Source organism: Gossypium arboreum, chromosome 6 (assembly GCF_025698485.1).
Source record: "Gossypium arboreum isolate Shixiya-1 chromosome 6, ASM2569848v2, whole genome shotgun sequence".
In the NCBI taxonomy this organism is placed as follows: Eukaryota; Viridiplantae; Streptophyta; class Magnoliopsida; order Malvales; family Malvaceae; genus Gossypium; species Gossypium arboreum.
Genome location: NC_069075.1, coordinates 83518639 through 83540068, shown reverse-complemented (window position 1 = coordinate 83540068; position 21430 = coordinate 83518639). Strand labels below are relative to the sequence as shown.

The following is a 21430-nucleotide window of genomic DNA, read 5'->3' as shown; positions in this document are numbered from 1 at the left end:
AGTGGAATAGTTGTTAGTGTTGTATTCATTGTCATTTTTTGTTAGGTAAGTTATTACAATCTATTAAATAATTTAATTACGGTCTTTGTGAATTAATGAGTTGTGTATGTTGGTGAATGATTTATATCGTTTAGAAATCTTAAACTTTATATAGATCAATATGCAATGATATTGTATTTGAGGTATGTGATTGAAAATGAGAAATATATGGATAATATCGTGTGAATGTGATAATGGTTAAGTAATTAAATGATATGGTTATAAAATAAGACCGTATGAACTTTGTGAATGCCTAGGATACAAATGACATGTCATTAGGGTTATTACTGTTTTGGGTGCTGGTTTTAGATATCTTACCAATGGCTAAGATCCTACATTTCTTGCAGATTCTTCATAACTCGTGTGAGCAACATCGTGTAGCCTATCATCCAGACAAATAGCTCATGTGAGTAGGCCCATTTCACAACTTTTCTAAGCATTTAAAGTCACAACTCCTGTGAGCATTTACAATCACAGCTTGTGTGAGCATTTTTCCCGCGTATCCAACGTTATTTTATTGTGGTTCATTGGGTGAAACTAGACATAAATAAAAAAGTTAATTGTCATGGCTAATGGTTACATGATGTAATAATTGGGATATGAAATGGTAAATTATTAAATGTGAAAGATGATCTAATGGTGATTACTTGAGTATGATTATTAAGTTCGGATAGATTATACATTCATTTATGAAAGTACTAACTTGTAATATTTGTGATTTGCATAGGCTAACCATGAGCATAGACTTTTGCTTGTGAATTAGTGTAGTACATGCTTTAGTTGTTTTCCTTAAAAATCAATAAGTTGAGTTAATTTTTATACGAGCTTACTAAGCAATGGTTTTCTTACATTCCTTGTGTTTGATTTCTTTGTAGATCATCAGAAGTCGCTGTTGGTTGGAAGTTAAGTCGGAGCTCACACTATTCGTTAAACGACTCAATAGAATTTTGACCATTTTAGGATTGGTTATAAGTGGCATGTAGTAAGTGTTTTGATTTCATGTGTATATTCAAGTTGTGGTATGGTTTGGCTATGTGAATAATGACGTGGCATTTTGCTAAGTTGGTACTTTTGGTGATTAAGTGCGTACATATTTAAGGATGTTTTGGCCATGTTTTGTATGTTTTGTTTTGGTATGTGATATGATGAAATGGTTTAAATATTAGGCATATGTTTTGTGAATGGATGGTGGTTAAATGTGAAATTGAATATGCACATATTGGTTAGGCACTTAGGATGTATGAGATAGATGTTGTTTTAGGTATAATTTGATGACTATTGAATAAGTTTGAGTAATGGTTTAATAATGCTTGTGGCCTAAGTGAAATTGAATTAGGTAACTTGTGGAGAAAGTTTCATTTAGGTGCACACGGGCTGATACACAGTTTGACACACAACTATGTGCCATACACGAGTATATAACATAGTCGTATGGTCTGTGTGATTTAAGTTTCAATTGGCACACATGGCATCAGTTAGTTACACGGTTTGGAGACACGACCGTGTGCCTCCTCCCACATAGCTTTAGTCCCTACACACGGTTAGTCAACACGGCCATGTCATATAGCTTCACACGACATTAGGCTGTCACACGACTGTGTGACCTGTTTTGCATTCTTACCTCACTTTTCTCAAATGTTTCAAATGAGTCCTTACTTTGTTTTAAATTGTTTTATAGCATCGATAAACTCGATTTAACACCGTTAGGATATGAATGACATGATTTTGATTGTATGTTTGATAAATAACAGTTGTATGGGAATGTATTGCATCGATATAACATGATTTTGTTCTGTATTGTATCGTAGCATTTCGTAACCCTAATCTGATAATGAAGATGGGTAAGGGGTGTTACATTCATTCTGAAAGATGTCTTGTGATGTACAAGCAACGTGTTGCAACATAGGGAGCAATCCTGTAAAGACCTGATAGTCACGAGTAATCGGAAAGTATATTTTCGGGTCTCCATTTTCATAAAACGGACTTGTAAATATTTATTAAAAATATTTACGAAGTTAGTTGTGTAGTTAATTAGGTTTTGGTTAAATAAATTAGCTTGAACTAAAAATAATTAGGTGTAAGGACTAAATTGCATAAAGGAAGAAAGTTGAATTACAGATTAGAGAAAGGTGAAAGGACTAAATAAGTAATTTAACTATATTTCACAAGTGTCCGCCAATAAATGATTACATGTGTATAAATAATGTACATATGTATAAAATAATAAATAAGTATTACTTAAAATTTAAGTAATATATATTATATTATAATAATAATAAAGTAAATAAAAGAATAAACAAATAAATAAATGAAATGAAATAAAAATAAATAAAAGAATGAACGAAACAGAGAAGAAAAGAAGGAGAAATTAGGGTTTTAAGGTTCAAAGCTCAATTGGTAAGTCAATTTAGTCCATTTTCTTGTAATTTTTTTTTTGAAATCTCAGTATTAAATACTGCTTAACCTATGTCAAAATTTTTGAAAATATTGAGTTTTTAAATGTTGTCTATGTTGAATAATTAGAGTATAAGGGATTAAATTGATAGATTTTAAGTTAGAAATGAAAAAGGATTAAATTGTAGAATAAATATTAGTGATTTAAGTGAAATTAGAGAGTTGAATTTAGTCTAAAGTGGAGATTGAATAAAAATATGGAAGTAATTTTGAAGAAATAAAATTAGTCTCAAGTTAGGGATTAAATTCAAATTTAGGTAAATGTTGAATAAAAAATTTAAAATATTCAATGTGAAAATTGAATTGTATATATTGATGAATTGTAATTGTTTTAATTTCCGTAGCTAATGTTGTACCGGAAACTTTGACTAAGAAAGGAAAGGATAAAGTTGACAAGGAATAGCTCGGAAGTTTTGGTTTGTATTTCTATAATCCGAATCTAAATATTAATTGTTGTATTTTAGATTTAATGTTTAGGGTAAGTGAATAAGGTAAGTAATTAGCATTTTGATATTGAATTGGATTTATATGAAATTGTGATCAATGTTAAATGTGGTTATTGGATATTGATTGTTTTTTAATTGAGAAATTGAAACCCTATTAACTGTATTGGGCTGGGTCGAATATAGTTGGCATAGCATAGGATTGGAAGAGTTTAGGAATTACTTCGACCTCGAGTCGATGAGACACTGGGTGTCAATCTATTACTTCGGATTAATTCGATGAGGTACTGGGTACCAATTTACTTCGGTTTAACCGATGAGACATTGGGTGTCAATTTATTACTTCGAATTATCCGATGAGGCACTATGTGCCAAACTAGTGTGTTTTGGTTGGATCCGTGTATCCGTCAGAGTTCGAGTCGTGTTAATAAGGGCAATTAAATGAAATGATATTATGATTGGAACTGGAAAGTATTGAAAGTGAAATGGAAATGAGACAAATGAATTGTGCACTTTATTGTGAAAAGCCATTTGAGATAACAATTGATGAGAAATTGAAAATGTTAAGATTGATTTGTTATGAATTGATTAAATTGAATGACTATTGTTATTATAAGATTAAATGTGCATATTATTTTATTTTACTTTTTAATATTCAAATTTTAGAAATACCATTGAGTTTATACTTAGCGTATGATTTGTTTTCCTTGCGCAGGTTAGGTACTTAAGTTGATCGTCGATTCAGCATCCATTAACGATTTCGAACTTAAAACGTGGTGAAGTATCTTTCTTTTTGTGTCGGCATATACCTAGAGTGCCTAAACGTTAAGTATTATATGGATTGATTGTAAATAAGAATTATAAATTGATATTAATTGGTTTTATACTTATGAATATGTGTTATGTTAAAACTATAATATGACATGTTTTATATTAGAGTATAAATGTTCATGAATAGGGTAAAATTTGGTTGAAATGGACATGTTTTCAATTTGGTTTTGGAATGGTATTCTATTGAAATGTTTTGATAATACAAATGAAGTTCCTACGAGGGTATATTGGTTAGACATCTAGATTGATTATTTTGACATGTTTTAAATGTATTTGATTGTGTTTTGGATTGGTTGAATTAAATAGTTTTTGAGTTGCTTGGTGTTCAAGATTGCAGGGTATGGTAAACTTAATGTTTAAGGTTTATTTTGAGTTCACACGACCTGACACACTGGCGTGTGACTAGACCGTGTGAGACACACGGCTATCATATGGGCGTGTGGATTGGTCGTGTGTCCCCTGCAACCTTAGAATTTCAAAACAGATTGCCCAAGTATTTTTACATGGGCAGAGACACGGGCGTTTGTCTCAGTCGTGTGTGACACACGGCCTAGTACACAGGCGTGTGGCTTGGCCGTGTGATCCAAGTCAGAGAGTTACACGGGTATGGACACAGGCTGGGACACAGCCGTATGTCCTTACTTTGAATGGCCATACTGCTCCTAAACACAGGCGTGTCTCTTGACTGTGTGAGCCACACGGCCTGGACACACAGGTGTGTGTCCTATGTTTTCTTTGTAAAACTTTGATGCTTTTGGAAAAATTTCTTGAGTACCCTATTTAATCCCGATTTATTTTCTAACACATATTTTAGGCCTCGAAGGCTCATAAGAGGTACAATTTGATTAATTTATTACATGTATGCTAAATGATTTGAAATGTTCGTATTTGATCTGTTAAGTCCGGTAATACTCTATAACTCTATTCCGACGACAGATAAGGGTTATGGGTGTTATAAGTCCACTAACTCCTTGGCTTAAGTTGGGGTCCTACACACTCAACTAGCATGTTAGTCTTCCCTTAGGCTCAAATCGGCCTAAAAGGTCATAAAATACTCAAATTACTCACTTTGTTAACAAAGTACTCAAAATAAAAACTTAACGAAAACATTACTTATTTGCTAGAAAATGAGCTCACTAAGTATTAAAAATGACCTAATTTGCCACAACGAATTGTGACATATCACTAAGTAATCTACTATCTAAAATCCAAAAATAATTTGTAAATGAACTTCTCAATATGTTGTTTTTAACTAATATTTATAGCTTTAATGTATTATGACCTAATTAGGTTGATTACAAACTGATTTACAAATTAAAGGAGGTTGTGTGGACGAAAATACCCTTGCAGAATTATTGGGCTCGTCGAGTCAATGCTGCGACTTTGCTATATCGGTGTCGCAACTTTGTGCCTAGTAGCTTGTCTCGTGATTTTTGTTGGAAATTTGACCAAGTGTTGAGGCTTGCTTCTGATGTCACAACTTCTCTTTTAAATGTTGCGACATTCATGTCAGTCTACTGACTCCTTCGTTTAGATTGTTGTCTTGCACACTCTATTAACTCGTTAGTTCCTCCTTAGGCCAGAATTGGCTGAAAAAATCGCTCAATTTATTCGATTTAAACTAAAAACTAAATATTTCTAAAAATAAATATAGAAGATATAAAATTATTTTAGTACAAATTCCTTAAGTACTGAAAAACTTAATTTGGCATAATAAATTATGGAATATAATCGTTACCCTAACCCAAATTTCCTCTAAAAAAATTACACAAACCAATGACTTGATGCCATGTGTCAAGAATAAAAAGTAAAAAAATCAATTAAAACTAAAAAAATTAAAAATAGTTAAAATAAAAATCATAAAAATCCAAAAAAATAGAAAATTATAAAAAAATCTATTTTTAAAATTATAAAAATATTTTCAAAATTCTCATAAAAATTTTAAAATTTTTTGTCTAGAATTATATATATATATATTTTAAAAATTACAATTTTATGAAATATTTTAGAATTTTAGGTATTTCTTTTTGGAAATTTTAGGGTTGTTTTTGCATTTTATGAAAACTCGAACATATTTTAAAGGAATTTTGAATATTTTTAATAAAAATACAGTAAAACTCCAGAAAACCTAAAGATTCTAAAATTTTCTAAAAACTTAAATTTTCAAAAATAAACACAAATTTTAAAAATTTATGAAAATTTTTAAAAATATTAAAAATAAATTATAATTTTTCTCCCTCGCATTTTTATTTTTGACATAATATCCCTAGAAAATTTAGCATATCTTTGTTTCTCATATTGTATTGTACTTATTACAGTTTAAAAGAAATTGAAATATCAGTCTATAAAACTAAAATTATTGCGAATGAAAAATTACTGCGCAATTGCGCATGTAAAAAAGATCAGGACGTTTAGGAAAAAATCATTTTAATGATTGATTAATAATTTATTATAGAGATAAGAACATTTATTTGTTTATACTTTATAGTTGTTTTATACCCTTTCTCTCATCATTACACACAATTATGAGTGTAAAGATGAACTTGTATTCGTACTACAACTCATACTCTTTTGTTGGTTGATTCCATTATTTAGATCTGAATGCATAATCAGCTTTATTGGAATTTTCAACGCTTCTTGATCAATCTCGATCCCCTGTAAGTCAAAATAATTTCTTTTCTCTTTTTCTATCTCCAAAATTCTTCACCCTTTCTTCCCATTTTCTGCCCTAATTTTGATTTTCTTGTTGAAAAACATTAGGGCAATGCAAAGTACTGACCTGGATCACTGGAAAACTTAACATTTTAGAAATTTTGGGTTTTTTTTGTGTGAAATTAAGTGAAGCAGAATCATGCTAGAAAAGAAAGTTGATTTTTCTAAATTTTGTTTAGTTTCATGTTATGAAATCCTTTTTATTTAAAGGTTTTTGGGTGTTTATTTCAGGGTTGAAACGGTAAATGCAGCTTCAAATTTGTAAAAGTTGAAGTGGGTATTAGCCCAAGGAGAAAAAACAAAATTATTCGTCCAGAATTTGTTTGGTTTAGTGGATTTGGGATTGACAGAAAAGTAGAAGTAAATGGTGTTTTGGGAAGGATATGTGAGTGATGAAGCAATGGGGACAGTTGCCCCGGTTGTTGTATATTGGTTGTATGCTGGGTTTTATGAACTCTTACCACATTTGGATAAGTACCGTTTACATACTAGAAAAGAGGAGGAAGAGAAGAATGCCGTGCCTTTCGTTTCAGTTGTTAGGGGTGTTCTATTTCAACAGCTTGTTCAAGCAACTGTTGCTAAATTGCTCTTTCTGGTTAGTCCTAAAATCATGTTATTTTAAATCTTCCTTGACAGACTTTACTCTTCCATATAAGTTTTTCGAATTTATTTAAGAATCAAGAGATCACTTTCTATTCTTGGCTTCTTTGTTATTTAGATGGGGTGGTTTAATTTGTTTTACGGTAGATTTTGTGCTTGGCCTTAGCTTTGATGTCAATGTCATAGGAGGAGCCCTTATATCTAGCATGCAGTTTTAACAATAGCTGTAACATCTTAAAATAGGGAAAAAGAGCTGGTAATTAGTGAATATAATGTCCAAAAAACCAAAAAAGCGTATACAGTGATGTGACTGTTAAATACTAATTTTGTGAAACATCTTAGTATCTGATACGTAATAAACCATAAGCCAAAATTCCCGAAGTATCATATTACATGTAAACAACATCTTGGTGGTTTTAGAATCAAAATTTTCACAAATGCCTCTACAATAAAAAAGTAAAACCAAACTCCTTGTTCGGTAAACGGGTAATAAAATCTGTATAGTTTACTTGCAAATTTCACTAATTTTGCCTTAGTGTTTGTGATTCAGAGTAGGCTCAAGCATAGATGCTTCATGTAGTTCGGTCATGACTTTTAAAAATGAAAGTGAGGTGCGTGAAAATAGCAGTGCTTCCAAGTAGGTTTGATTGTTCCCTAGAGTTTATGAACTCAGTTTATTCCACTCCCCCCTCCTACCTTATGAAATCTACTAGGATAGAGAAGCTTTAGATTTGGTTTTAAGTTTGGAATCAAGTTTGAATACCTTCTTTAGTTGCTTCATTGTTAAAAAAAGTTGGAGGCATGACCAATTGTGGTAAGTGATATCTGATGCAACAAGTCAAATTTGGATAGAATAAAGACCAAGGAATTCTATCAGCACTAGGGAATGAGTACATTGGTCTCAAGGTATCAGAAAAAAGACCTAAAAACAGTAGGGTTTTTGTGGAATGGAACCTGCATACGCAGCTTATTTTGCCTAGAGTTTGACCATACTTTTTAAACCTTAGTAATACTTCATATTTTTAAACCTTAGTAATACTTCATAACCTAGTTGTTCTGCATTGTGCTAACTACGTTTAGAGAACCACTTGAAGGGGGAAAGAGATGGGAATGCCTATTGTTGTTGCCTTAATTATATTGTTCTCAATTAATTTCTGTTGGTTCCTATGTATGTTTATTTATTTTATGTACATTCCCTAGATTTTACATGTGGGATTATATATTTTTTAGCGAAGCACATGCAAGGATTGTTAGTCTTTTATTTTTTGAGCGAGTACAATTTGCATTTGCAACGGGTTTGCAGCTGAATAAGGGAAATATTTGAAGCTTGGGTTCAGTTCATTTGAGAAATCCTTGAGATGTAATGTACAAGGGAAGACAATTTCATTCACATTGTGTGCTTTTCTTTCTTTTTTTCCCTTACTCATTGCCCTTCTTCTAGAGGGTAGTGGTAAGGACTGAGTATTTTTTGGGGGGCCTTTATCCTATAATCTTAGTTCTAGTTTGTCATCCTCAACCTGTTGCATATAACTACTTTCTAATGAAAAAAAAGCTTTTTCTGGTGCATGAGGACTGCTCATGGTATCTTATTGTGTGTTTTAATTTAAAATTTAAACATTGAAGTAAAAATTTGTGTATGTTGATGCTATTTCTCCAAATTTGATTCTTGGCTTGTACAGGTCATGATTATAAGATGTCCTCTAAGTTGCATTTATTTTTCTCCCCATATCGTTGCTGGCATTCTCTTTGAGTTCTAGAATACAGTGGAGTTTATATAACTAAGAGGAAAATAGCTAATAACATGATATGTTCCTCTTGCCCTGGTCTTGCTTGTAAATTGTCTAGAATAGCACTTGGCTCAGAGCTCCATCAAGTGTGTCAAATAAGTGGTCATGCATTTTTAATTCACTCGTTGGTGATCTGACAGTTTGTTGATTGGATGATTTTTTTTTTTTTGGCCAGAAGTGATTGGATGCTTGAAAAGAAAACCATCTCAGTTCCCGTCCATATAACCAACCAAATCTATCTTTTTCTTTCTTGTCCTCATTTTTACTTGCCATATATTTTTCCATTTGTCATGTTCAAGAGTTATTAGTAACAACCTGAAACTATCTTTTGCCCTTCTATATTCAGCCATCTTGGTCTCTTCTCTGATCAGCTAAAATATTCAAAATCTAATGTACTGAGTGCCTCTAGTAGCAGTGGTCATAGAAAAGTATCCAGGAGACCTTATGTTCCTCCAAGCACCTGGAAAGTCAGAAGGTGGCATGTGTTTGGAATCTTTTGTTTAATAAGTTTGTTAGGTAGTATTATGTCCTAAAAACTGTTTTTTTTTTTTTTTTTTGGTCTGAGTGATGTTAATGAAAAATGTGGCTTATAATCATAATGATCCCCCTTTTTTTTTGTGGTTGAATTCTCATTTATTTCATATCACAGTTTTTCAACCAATCGCATAGCTGAGCTGGGCTTTAATTTTCTTTTTGAATACCGACATCTTCTTTTCCTTCCCTGTATTTGAATGTATATTACCTTAGATCTTCTCATATATGTAGTTCCACTGTGTTAGCCGTGAAGTCTATCTGTATGGCCTTGTTCTTTGGGAACCAAAGTCTTAACTTCTTTTGTTGCTTTCTCAATGAGATGGGCATCATACATGCTTCCTTCATTTAACTTCTGCCTTGCCTGTAAAATGTTTTTGATACTGGAAATGTCTGTTTGCTTATAATCTGCAAAAAAAAGTAATTTCAGTTGAAAACTTTGTTGATTAAATAGCTTTAGCATTTATTAGCGTTTTCTGAGAGGTTGAAGAACCAGTATGACTTAGATAATAGCAGTTTCAATAAGATGATAAGCTTGCTCATGTGTTGAGTACCATTACCTAATTAATATTCTTTTGTTCTTCCAATAGTTATAACTTTTATATGTTGAGTACTTTTACCTGATTAATGTTCTCGCTGTAGTTGACATCAACGGCAGATGCATCTGGGACCACAATCCAGCCTTCAGTTCCTGTTCAACTTGCGCAATTTATTGTTGCAATGCTTGTCATGGATACATGGCAGTACTTTGTTCACCGTTTCATGCATCAAAACAAATTTTTGTACCGTCATGTCCACTCCCAACATCATAGGCTGGTTGTTCCCTATGCAATTGGGGCCCTTTACAATCACCCACTTGAGGGTCTCTTGCTCGATACTTTTGGTGGTGCCATCTCTTTCCTCGTCTCTGGAATGACTGCACGAACAGCTGTAATTTTCTTCTGTTTTGCTGTGATTAAAACTGTGGACGATCATTGTGGGCTATGGTTGCCTGGTAATATTTTCCATATATTTTTCTGGAATAACTCTGCTTATCATGACATCCATCATCAACTCCAAGGCACAAAGTATAACTACTCTCAGCCGTTCTTCGCCAACTGGGATAAGCTACTTGGAACTCATATGCCTTATGATCTTTTGAAGCGACCGGAGGGGGGTTTTGAGGTAAGGCTAAAGAAAGACTAGTCACATTCTGTTGATTTGTCTTGTGTAGTTAGAGGCTCTCGCTTCACACTGTAACAGTTTTTTCCTTGAGGTTGTGCCATTCTTGAGAAGTTGAATTTGTTTTGTTTGAGGCTTTAAGTTCTAGGGATCCGGCATGTCATTGGGTTATTTATTTATTTATAGTTGCTTGACCATGTTCTGTATTGCAATTGTTTCACCAACTAATATTTGCTTTATGTTACCCGGTATTTAAATCTTCATGTTGTGTAATTTGTATTGGACTAGCTGATGAGCTGTTCAAGAGGGCTAGAATTGGTGTATGAGATTATTTTTAAGTACTGATTTCAGGTTGCTCTTAGACCTTTTGTTTATTAATGTCCAATTTGACTTGTTTGATATGTGCTTTTGCCTGAGCCAAAGCAAACATGTGATCATTTTCCAGAGAGGTTTAAGCATATGAATGGAACAAACCTTAATTGTTCAAGGCAAGGTGGGGAAAGAAGAATCTATTAAATTATCAATTAACATTTTTCTAGTGTTGCACTTACCAGTAATCTCTACAAGAACAAAATCCATCTTTAAATTTGTGGAACCGAACTCGATCTCTCACGACAATTTGTCGCTTATATATCTTTGATACGAGCTTAATCACAACATGACAATCTCCACATATCCTAAGATTCTTGATCACTTGAATTGGGGTTCCTTTACTCGTACTAATCAAGCCAAAGGCCACTGCCAACTTCTCGCTATGATAACACAGTTGGTTCTCCTTCTCCTCCTCCCCTATGTCATGAAGAACAAAACTAGTCTCTGCAACGTAGCCTAACTCTTTAATCTTGAATCTGATCTCATCCAATTTCGCATATATCTCTTTCCACCTGGCATTGCTCTTATCATCGGTGAAAAACTTGTGCCTCAAACCGTCCACCTCTATGTAGCTAAAACCAGGCACCTTTTTCACATCCGTGTTCTTCATAGCATCCCTCACCTTACCAACGTCATTCCATCTCTCATGCGCAGCATATATGTTTGATAACAACACGAAATCCCCGCAATTAGTAGACCCCATCTCTACTAGATTCCTCGAAGCAATCTCTGCCATCTCCACATCCTTGTAAATCCGGCAAGCTCCAAGCAAACTCTGCCAAAGCACTACGTCAGGCACCATTGGCATGGAATTGATAATATCATAAGCCTCTTTAAGCCTCCCGGCTCGACCTAGCAAATCAACCATACACCCATAATGCTTTACATTAGGCTCCACTCCATGCTTCCCCATCATATTAAACAATCTCACACCATCCTCCACCAGGCCAGCATGATTACAAGCGCATAACACAGTGAGATATGTGACAGCATCTGGTTGCACCCCAGCTCCATCCATTCGCTCAAAAAGTTCCAGCGCTTTACATCCATCTCCGTCCATTGCAAAGGCCATGATCATAGTATTCCATGTAACGATACACTTTCTACCACCCATGTCATCAAACACACCATACGCCTTATCCACAAATCCGCAATTTGCATACATATCAATAAGCGCATTACAAACTTGCAGGTTCATATAAAACTTTTGGTTCCTTATAAACCCATGAATCTTTTGACCTTCTTTAAAATCTCCCATATGCGAACACGCTGAAAGAACACCAATAACCGTTACCTCATTAGGCTTTAAACCTTCAACTCCCATTCTCTTAAACAAATCTAATGCTTCACTCGCTTGGCTCCCTTGAGCCAACCCGAAAACCAAGGAATTCCACGAGGCGATATCTCTTTGAGGCATTTCATCGAACACTTTCCTAGCATAAATTAGATTGCCAACCTTAGCATACAGATCCAGCAAAGTAGTTCCTAACAAAGCATCCGCCATGAACCCAAAGCGTATGATGTTAGCATGAAGCTGAAGAGACTCCGTAGCAGCCAAGACACGTGCGCAAGCTTTAAGAGTGAAAGAGCAAGTGAGGGCATCCACTCTGAAAGATCCACGTAGCATGGCTCTGTACCATGCGAAAGCGGTGGAGGGTTGAGGGCTTTGCATCAGGCCGCGGATAATGGCATTGAAGTCATTGGTAAAAGGAGTTGGGATTTGGTGGAAAACAGAGATAGCAAAGGAGAGAGAGCCAAAGGGGGCGATGGCACAAAGATCGAGGAGTTTGGAGCGAATGCGGCAGTTGAAGATGCCGGTTGTGATGAAGTAAGCTTGGAGTTGCTTTATGTGGGAGAAGGACGCGCATCTCTGTACGAGTGACTCAAGATTGGCCATTCCATGTGGAGTTTGGACCTTCAAATTGTAGTATACTAGTTATCCTGGTATATCTTAGTTGAGAGCTTCTGCTTCTAGAGCGTACAGTAGAATTTTGGATATTAGTTTCCTTTACCTTGTACAAAGCTATCTTTAACTGGTATAAATATCTTTACTGCTAATAAAAATGCATTGAGGTTTCAATTTCTTTTCCCCTATGGAAAACACAACTCTTGCCCATGATAGCCAGTTGCGGTTTGAATATCACCTTGACCAAAGTGAATCGATTTCTCCGTTCGTGCTCGAAGATGGTACATCAAATCTTATGTTCAAGACTTGGAAATGAGAGGATAAGTGGTACTCAGTTGTGAAAAAGTTTTTTGGTTTACTGAATCTTCCAACCAGTTGTTGTAATTAATGATGTAATACAAGTTGGAAGTTGGAACAAGCGAGTATATCAGATTTGAAAAGAGTAGGGCAAAAATAATAATAATAACAAACAATATTTGTCAACAGTTTGTGAATCTTCCATTAAAAAATCATTTTGTTAAACAATTAATCTAATATAATTATTAGCTTAACTCCCTATCTTTACAGCCCAAAATTTCATTACAAATCACTCTCTCAAATATTTTGTGTAAACTGCCCAAAAAATGCCTAACACAAAAATATAAAACTACAAAATAAACTACTCAGACTGAAAACACTCCAAATAAACACTTCTCCAAATAATCGAGGAGATAAGTCAACTTTTAAAATAAAAAATTTTGAATTTCAAAACAAAACCTTCATAGTCAAGCAATATTCAAATCAGATATTATCTGCATGTAAATCTGATGAGCTTGTGCTCTAAGAAAAATAAACTTATTTAAACCTTAATGGCTAAGGATAAGGTTGCTGCCATAAAAAAAAACTCCCTTTTTCAAATTCAATAAGGGTTAAAAAATAAATAATTAACATAAATAAAATCAATTGAAGCATGAAACAATCATCATTTGTTGATTCAAGTCATAACAAAAATATAAAGCTCAAAAACAAACTCAAGTTTGAAAGTCCACTCGTGTCGATCCAAATTCAAGAAATCTCGAGCTCATAATATATTCAAGCCTAAGAAAGCTTGAGACTCAGAAAATCCAAGCTACGTAAACTCAAGCTTGAAAGCTTGAGTTCGTAAGAATTTGAGCTGAAGACCGATATAGCTCGAGTCCAAAATAAATCCAACCTAAAACTTGAAAAAGCCAAAATATAGAACTGAACAAAATAATTAATATAATATATGATATCACTTAAAATAAAAATAAATAATAATTGTAACACCCCAAACCCGACCTAAACGTTATGGCCGAATCTAGAGATGTTACGAAGAAAAGTTAGAAATCTGTCTTTTCCTTTAAAAACATCGTACCTCTTTATTGTAAAGAATATGTCATTATACTCATTAGTGAAAACCATCGATTGTATACTCTTTCAAATAAAACAATAATTTGCAGCAGAAGTTTAAAAGTCGTTATATTTTGAAAACTGACTTTATTTTCTCGAAAGCGCTTGATCGCATTAAATAGTTGTTTTTGTAAATTGTTTTGTCGAGCGTAGAAGGAATCTCAAATCAAATCCAAAAATAAAACCCAAAAGTCCAGAGAGTCCCAAAATTACAAAACTCTCAAAACTAAAAAAAGAAAAAAGAAAAAAAAGAGGTCAACTTTTAAAGTAAATGAAATTTACGGATAAATGGTCACAACTGAGCCTCCATCACACCGACCCACCTAATTTTGTGAGATAGAACAGAACAGACAAATAAAAAGTGAGTTTTAAAAACTCAGTGTGTAACTCAACGGAAACATAAATTCAGATTTTATCGCTTAACAGAATAGATACAGAATCAAATTATCAACAGAATCATATAGATACAGATATACAAAGTCCTACCCCCATCCTCTACACACCAACTTCGACCATCCTAACACACCACGTAGGGTGTAAAACACCCACCCAACCCTACACACCACATAGTGTTTATAAGACACTTTTCAGAATAATCACAGTCGTGCTGCTAGTATATTGGCAAAATATCACCTCACAGAATACTTCATCCACATATCACATATCTCGCCCCATAGTCCAATACAACAGAATACCAGATAAATCAGAATTATTAGATACCAGAATTATTACATCAAACATGCTCGTATAACAGATAATAGACATGCATATACACAACATACATACATTTTGGGCATTACAACACGTGCATTTAGGTATTGCTTATGATAGATACCAGACAAACGGTTTATCAAATCTCATGCTTCAAGGCTTATCTAAGCCCATACCAACCATACAACATGCCCATAGTCGATCGGAATGACATGGACAACCCTAAGGAAAAACTTTAAAATTTGGGCCCATATGCCCATGTGGGCCTACAAGCCCGTGTCGCCCACACAGCCTGGCTCATGGCCCTCACGTCCTGTAACAGCCTAGATTAAGCTAAATCGGAACAGTAGTTTTGGAACCACAAATCAAATGTCAAAAAATTATTTTAATATTATTTTTGGTGTTTATAGCATGTGAATATATATGTGTGAAAGTTTCGTGAAATAATTTTAGCGTTTGAATGCTTAATTTGATAAAAAAAGACTAAATCATGTAAAATGCAAAAGTTGCATGCTATTAGTTAAAGGTGTCAATTGGCCTTGGCTTTTAAATATGATGGCCTTAAATGGTAATTAGACCATTTTAAATGGTAGTGGACAATTTTAGACAACCATTAAGTGATTTTATATGTATATTAATAAGGTTAAAATGGTAAATTAATTATTAATGTTAATATTAAATAAAACAAAAGGCAAGTTTGGTGGCATTCATCTTCTTAGCTAAAATTAGAAGAAGAAAGGAAGCCGTATTATTTCACTTAGGGTTCGGCACTTGTGAGCTTCAATTGGTAAGTGTTTTGAGCTCAATTTTTAATGATTTCTACGTTTTTGAGATCGTTGCTTTGTATTCTAGCTAGCCTGTGCCTTAATTTTTGAATTTGTTCATGATTTCGTGAAGTGCCATTGATGAATACTTGAGCTTTTGAATGTTTGATGATGAAAAATGAATATTTGTTGATAGGTACACAAGTTTTGTTAAGTGATTTTAGCTAAAAATGCATTTTAGGGATTTAATTGTGAAATGTGTAAATTGAGGGGTTGAAATGTGAAACAAATGAAATATGTGGGCTACTAGGGACACTAGTGAAATTCGGTTATGGTGAAATTGGATTAAATTGCTTGAATTTGTATTTTTGTGAAATAAGGATTAAATTGTAAAAATGTGAAACTTTAGGGGCTAAAGTATAAAAATGCTCAAATATGTGTTTTTGGACTGAATTGAATGATTTTATAAATAAATAAGTTAATTTTGAATGTATATAGATCAATAACGAAAGAAATCAGAATTAGATCGGGGAAAATCAAAGGTTATCGAATAATCGATCCAGTTCGTTTATCCCGAATACAAGGTAAGTTCATATGCAAATAAATGTCTTTAAATTGAATTATATATGTTTAATTGTCATTGAATTGCTATGAATGTTGAATGATCAAATACAAGCAAGAATCGACAGGGTTATAATATCCGAAATTCCCGTACGAACCTTAGGAATAGTATAGGATACGAATGTCATGACATTAGGATTAATGAGATGTGGTTATGTGTAAGACCATGTCTGGGAAATTGGCATCATTATGTGATTACATGTAAGACAATGTCTGGGACATTGGCATCGTTAATTAATTTCGTGTAAGACCATAGTTGGGTTATCAGTAACGATATGTGATAACATGTAAACCATATCTGGGATATGGCATTGTACGAGCTATATGTGATTTTTGAGTATCCTTAACAATTCAAAAAGGTTCAACGGGCAAAAGTCAAGTCGAGGAAGAATGTGTGAATGAGTTAAGTGACTCAGGCACGTATGAGATTCATACAAGTATTGAAAAGAGAAATATTTGATGAATTCATTTATGGTATTGAATATGTATACATCGAGAAAGGTTTGTGAGCTTATATGTGCTCACTTATAGTTTGCCTATGGATGGAAATGATGTTGATTCATGTGGTAATTTTATTTGTATATGGCTTACTAAGCTTTTAAAGCTTACTTTGTGTGTTCTTTCCCTTTTTTATAGATAATTGAAGCTAGCTCGGACTCGGGGATCATCAGGAACATCGTCATACTATCGATCAACTTGTTGGTACTTTTGATGCTTTGTAAATATGGTATATGACATGTATAGGCTAGTAATATGATGATGTGTTTTGAGATATGATATTAGCCATAAGATTTGGCTCATAAATGATGTAAATATGGGTGTGTATTTGGCCATTTGGGTTGGCCTAATTTATGAATTTGGTAAGTGATATGTGATGTATATATGGCCTTGTGTTTTGACATGTTTGGTATGGTTTTTGTGATGGCTAAGTGGTCAATTGTCTTGATTAATTACCAATGATATATCATGGTTGATTTGGTATAATATAGGGATGATGAATTGGTATATTTTGTGGCATGAATTAGTTGATAAAATGATGAGAAAAATGCATAGGGAAGATAGGTGAAATTGTTAGTAATGACATATTGTTTTGGTATGTTTATGGTTATAATTTGAGTAGTGAAATGGTTGAAGATGAAATGGCATGATTTGTATATGATTTGACATGTTTTGGTTGCCTATAAGTGTATTAAAATGGTATGAAATGTTGTGGTTTAGGTATGCTTGAAGTGGGTGAGAAATGCGGCTTAAACCAAGCCTATTTGCACCCTACACAGTTGAGCACACGAACTTGTGACTCGACCGTGTGTCTGTTGTAACTTAATTAAACAAGTCAGTGAGTTACACGGCTTAGACACACAGATGTGTTTACTGACACACGGGCTGGCACATGGGTGTGTGGCCGGCCGTGTGACCCAAGTCAGTATACCCTTCATATTTCTTACGGCCAAGGCACACGGGCGTGTCTCTAGCCGTGTGATACAAGTCAGTATGTATGCCCTGTTTTCACACGGCTTATGACACGGGCGTGTCTAGTGGCCGTGCGGCCTATTCACATGGGCGTGTGATCCCTATATGCATAAAAATTTTATAAGTTTCCCGAAGTTTTCAAATGTTATTAGTTTAGTCCCAAACCTCTTTCAAGCATGTTTTAAGGTCTCATAGAGCCTTATAAGTGACAATATAATTATGTTTGATTGATATTTAAGTGATAATGGATTTATGTTTGAGAAATGTATGTCGTATGTAACACCCCGTACCCGAGACCGTTGCCGGAGTCGAACACAAGGTGTTAACGGACTTAATTCATTAATTAAACAGCTCATACAATTCATTTTAAAATTTCCAGACAAGCTGGCTAACTGCATCACAGTCGCTTTAAAAATTATATCTCGAGTTACGAAACTCGAAATCAAATTCCGTAAATTTTTTCTGAAACTAGACTCATATATATATCTACTAATTTTTTTCTAGAATTTTTGGTTTGGCCAATTAGTACAGTTTATTAGTTAAAGTCTCCCCTATTTCAGGGTTCAACTACTCTGACCTCTGTGTATTACGAATCAGATATCTCCCTGTACAGAGCTTCAATGACTATGCCGTTTGTCTCTAATAAAACTAGACTCAATAAGGAATCTGTACATATAAATCATGACTTCTAATTATCTTTGTAAAATTTATGGTGAATTTCCAAAGTCAGAACAGGGGATCCAGAAATCGCTCTGGCCCTGTTTCACAAAAATTTAAACATCTCATAAAATATAGCTCATATACCTGTTTCGCTTATTCCATATGAAAATAGACTCATCAAGCTTTGATTCCATAACTTATTCATTATTTAATTCCATTTCTACTATTTTTAGTGATTTTTTAAACTCACGTCACTGCTGCTGTCTGAATCTATTTTATGGTAAATTTTACCTATTTCATGGTTTCCATGGATTAGCTAGCAATTTGACATACATAATACCAAATATGATCATGATTAGCCATTCCAATGGCTAATCATTACCAAGCATTTCTATTTCCATACAACTCAATAACCATATCATAAGACCATATATACAAAATGATTATAATGCTATACATGCCATACTCAAAATATACAAGCCATTATGCCAAGATGGTATACGGATAGTGTGAGCGTGCCTCCGACCGCTTCCGATTTCCGAGCTGGCTTGTCAACACTACAAGGAATGAAAAGGAGGAGTAAGCATAAATGCTTAGTAAGCTCACATGCAAATAGCAAGTAACATAACCATATAAGCAAACATAAAACATCATTTGCATAATCATCACCAAGACATTCATATCACCTTTTCATTTATCATCTTACCATATTGTTGTTATATCGAGTTTTCAACCCGAGGGTTAAGTACATACCTGTTCAAATTATCCATTTCACAACACTTACCAATACGTCCCTTTCATCTTGAGTATTCCTCCATTTGAGTAGAACTTTACCTGTTGAACACATCGGAATATAATTCGGATACATGGAAAGTTTGCACATAAGTGCCACATATGTAGCCAAGCTACCATGTAACCCGCCCATAAGTGAACTCGGACTCAACTCAACGAGCTCGGGCGTTCGCATCCATAAGTGAACTCGGACTCAACTCAACGAGTTCGGATGCCTAGTTACATCTCACGAACTCGGACTCAACTCAACGAGTTCGGACGCTCGCATCCATAAGTGAACTCGGACTCAACTCAACGAGTTCGGATGCCCAAATATCCCAAATGACATGTCACTTGTATCCTAATCCATTCCTGAGGTTCAACGGACCTTTTCCCAATCATGTGTCTCAACCATCTTCTACGGAATGCCGATACCGATACTCGGTAGTATTTCACATTTTCCAAGTATATCACATAATTTGACATATTATCAAACAATTATCACAAGTATAATATTTCATAATAATTATCATATCATTTAAAAACATTAAAACATTTAAAATAATAACTATGTTACCAACATTTACATATGAACTTACCTCGTATGCGAAAATGGCTATTTTTACCATTTCGTCCACCACTTGGTATTTTTCCCATTTTAGCCCGAATTTCAGTTTTCCTTGCTAATCGAGCTTGGAAGCTTGAAAAACCCTAGCCATGGTTTCTCCTTGCTATATTCGCCATGGGGTTGAAGATGAGCAAAATTGGCTTTTAATTTTGTATTTTAATTCATTTTACCCTAAATGACCAAAATGCCCTTACTACTAAACTTTCCAAAATTCCATCCATGTCCAATTTTGTCCATAGACTTAGAAATTGGTAAAATTACTCTTTAAGGACCTCTAATTAATAATCTAATTCAATTTTATGCAAAATACTTCTAGAACACAAGTTTTGCAATTTATTCAATTTAGTCCCAAATTTCAAATTAGGCACTTTATGCATAAAATTTCTTCACGAAATTTTCACACAATCATGCAATCATATCATAGACCTTAAAATAATCATAAAATAATTATTTCTATCTCGGATTTTGTGGTCACGAAACCACTATTCCGACTAGGCCCAAAATCAGGATATTACAACTCTCCCCCCCTTCAGGGATTTTCGTCCCCGAAAATCTTACCAGAAAAGTGGTCTTCACTTTTAATCTCATATTTGGTGTCAAGAACTTGCACTTAGACTGCACCTCCAATACATCTCTTCAATTTCTCATATGATCTAAAAGCTTACAGTCTCAACTCTCAACCGTTCTTAAATTTTCAACCTTCTCAATTTCCCATGATATCATGACATAAAACCTGGATCTCAACTTGATTTAATGGAGACCGGAATTCCAAGAAATCCGACAATCAAAGAGACCTGAAATTCCATGAATCTGATGAGTAGGAATTCATTCAATACAGATGTGATTTATAGATCTCACCAAACATTTAACAATAAGATACATCACATTTTCCTCTTTCCGCCATAGAAATAATTCTGATATGGCCTCAAGAATAATCCTTCTCATTTCCATCCCAATATCAACATTGACAAGGATAATTTTGATAGATCCCAATGCTCGGCTTTAACCCCTTTAACAACTCCGATTTTATGTAACATCGGATGCTCTAAACTATCACATTACCTCACTGTCTTGAAACACATCACAATTCATACAACAATACATTACTGAAAGTCAGGAAGTCTTTGCTCAATGTAGACTAGTCTAGTTCAGACGCTTCGGTTACCAATATTCTCATCTATCCGAACTCTGTCAACATGTAATAAACTTTTCAGCTTTCACAAGATGGAAACCTTATCATTCGTAGTGACTTAAACTAATATTCAACTCTTTCTATTAAATATACACTTCTCGCTCAAACTATTTACTCTTTTATCCGTACAAAATGAAATTCTATTATCGACTTGGGAAAAATAATCCGACATAATTGTCACATGAAATCTTTCAAATAAATAATTTACCATACCGACTAAAACTCGCTTTTATCACCTATGCCTTTACCGATGTCAAATCCTTACGTAAATTAGAAAAATCCCAATACTAAAATCACCACATTACCAAGATCAAATTAGAAGTATAGTCATATTTGACATGATTATCACGAGTGAAGAACGATTGAA

General features: G+C 34.0%; 2 protein-coding genes across 2 annotated transcripts; one reads left to right on the top strand and one right to left on the bottom strand.

The window, feature by feature from the left end:
- The first annotated feature begins 6092 nt into the window (after positions 1 to 6092).
- On the top strand, positions 6093 to 10959 carry LOC108486385 (very-long-chain aldehyde decarbonylase GL1-9-like). The gene is made up of 3 exons (XM_017790425.2): positions 6093 to 6424; positions 6711 to 7074; positions 10040 to 10959. The coding sequence occupies exons 2-3, from the start codon at positions 6844 to 6846 to the stop codon at positions 10580 to 10582; spliced, it is 774 nt and encodes a 257-aa protein (XP_017645914.1). The 5' UTR covers positions 6093 to 6424; positions 6711 to 6843; the 3' UTR covers positions 10583 to 10959.
- Positions 10960 to 11037: 78 nt separating this feature from the next.
- On the bottom strand, positions 11038 to 13331 carry LOC108486384 (pentatricopeptide repeat-containing protein At1g34160). The gene has a single exon (XM_017790424.2). It carries the CDS (start codon positions 12825 to 12827, stop codon positions 11106 to 11108), a length of 1722 nt encoding a protein of 573 aa, XP_017645913.1. The 5' UTR covers positions 12828 to 13331; the 3' UTR covers positions 11038 to 11105.
- Positions 13332 to 21430: the final 8099 nt, after the last annotated feature.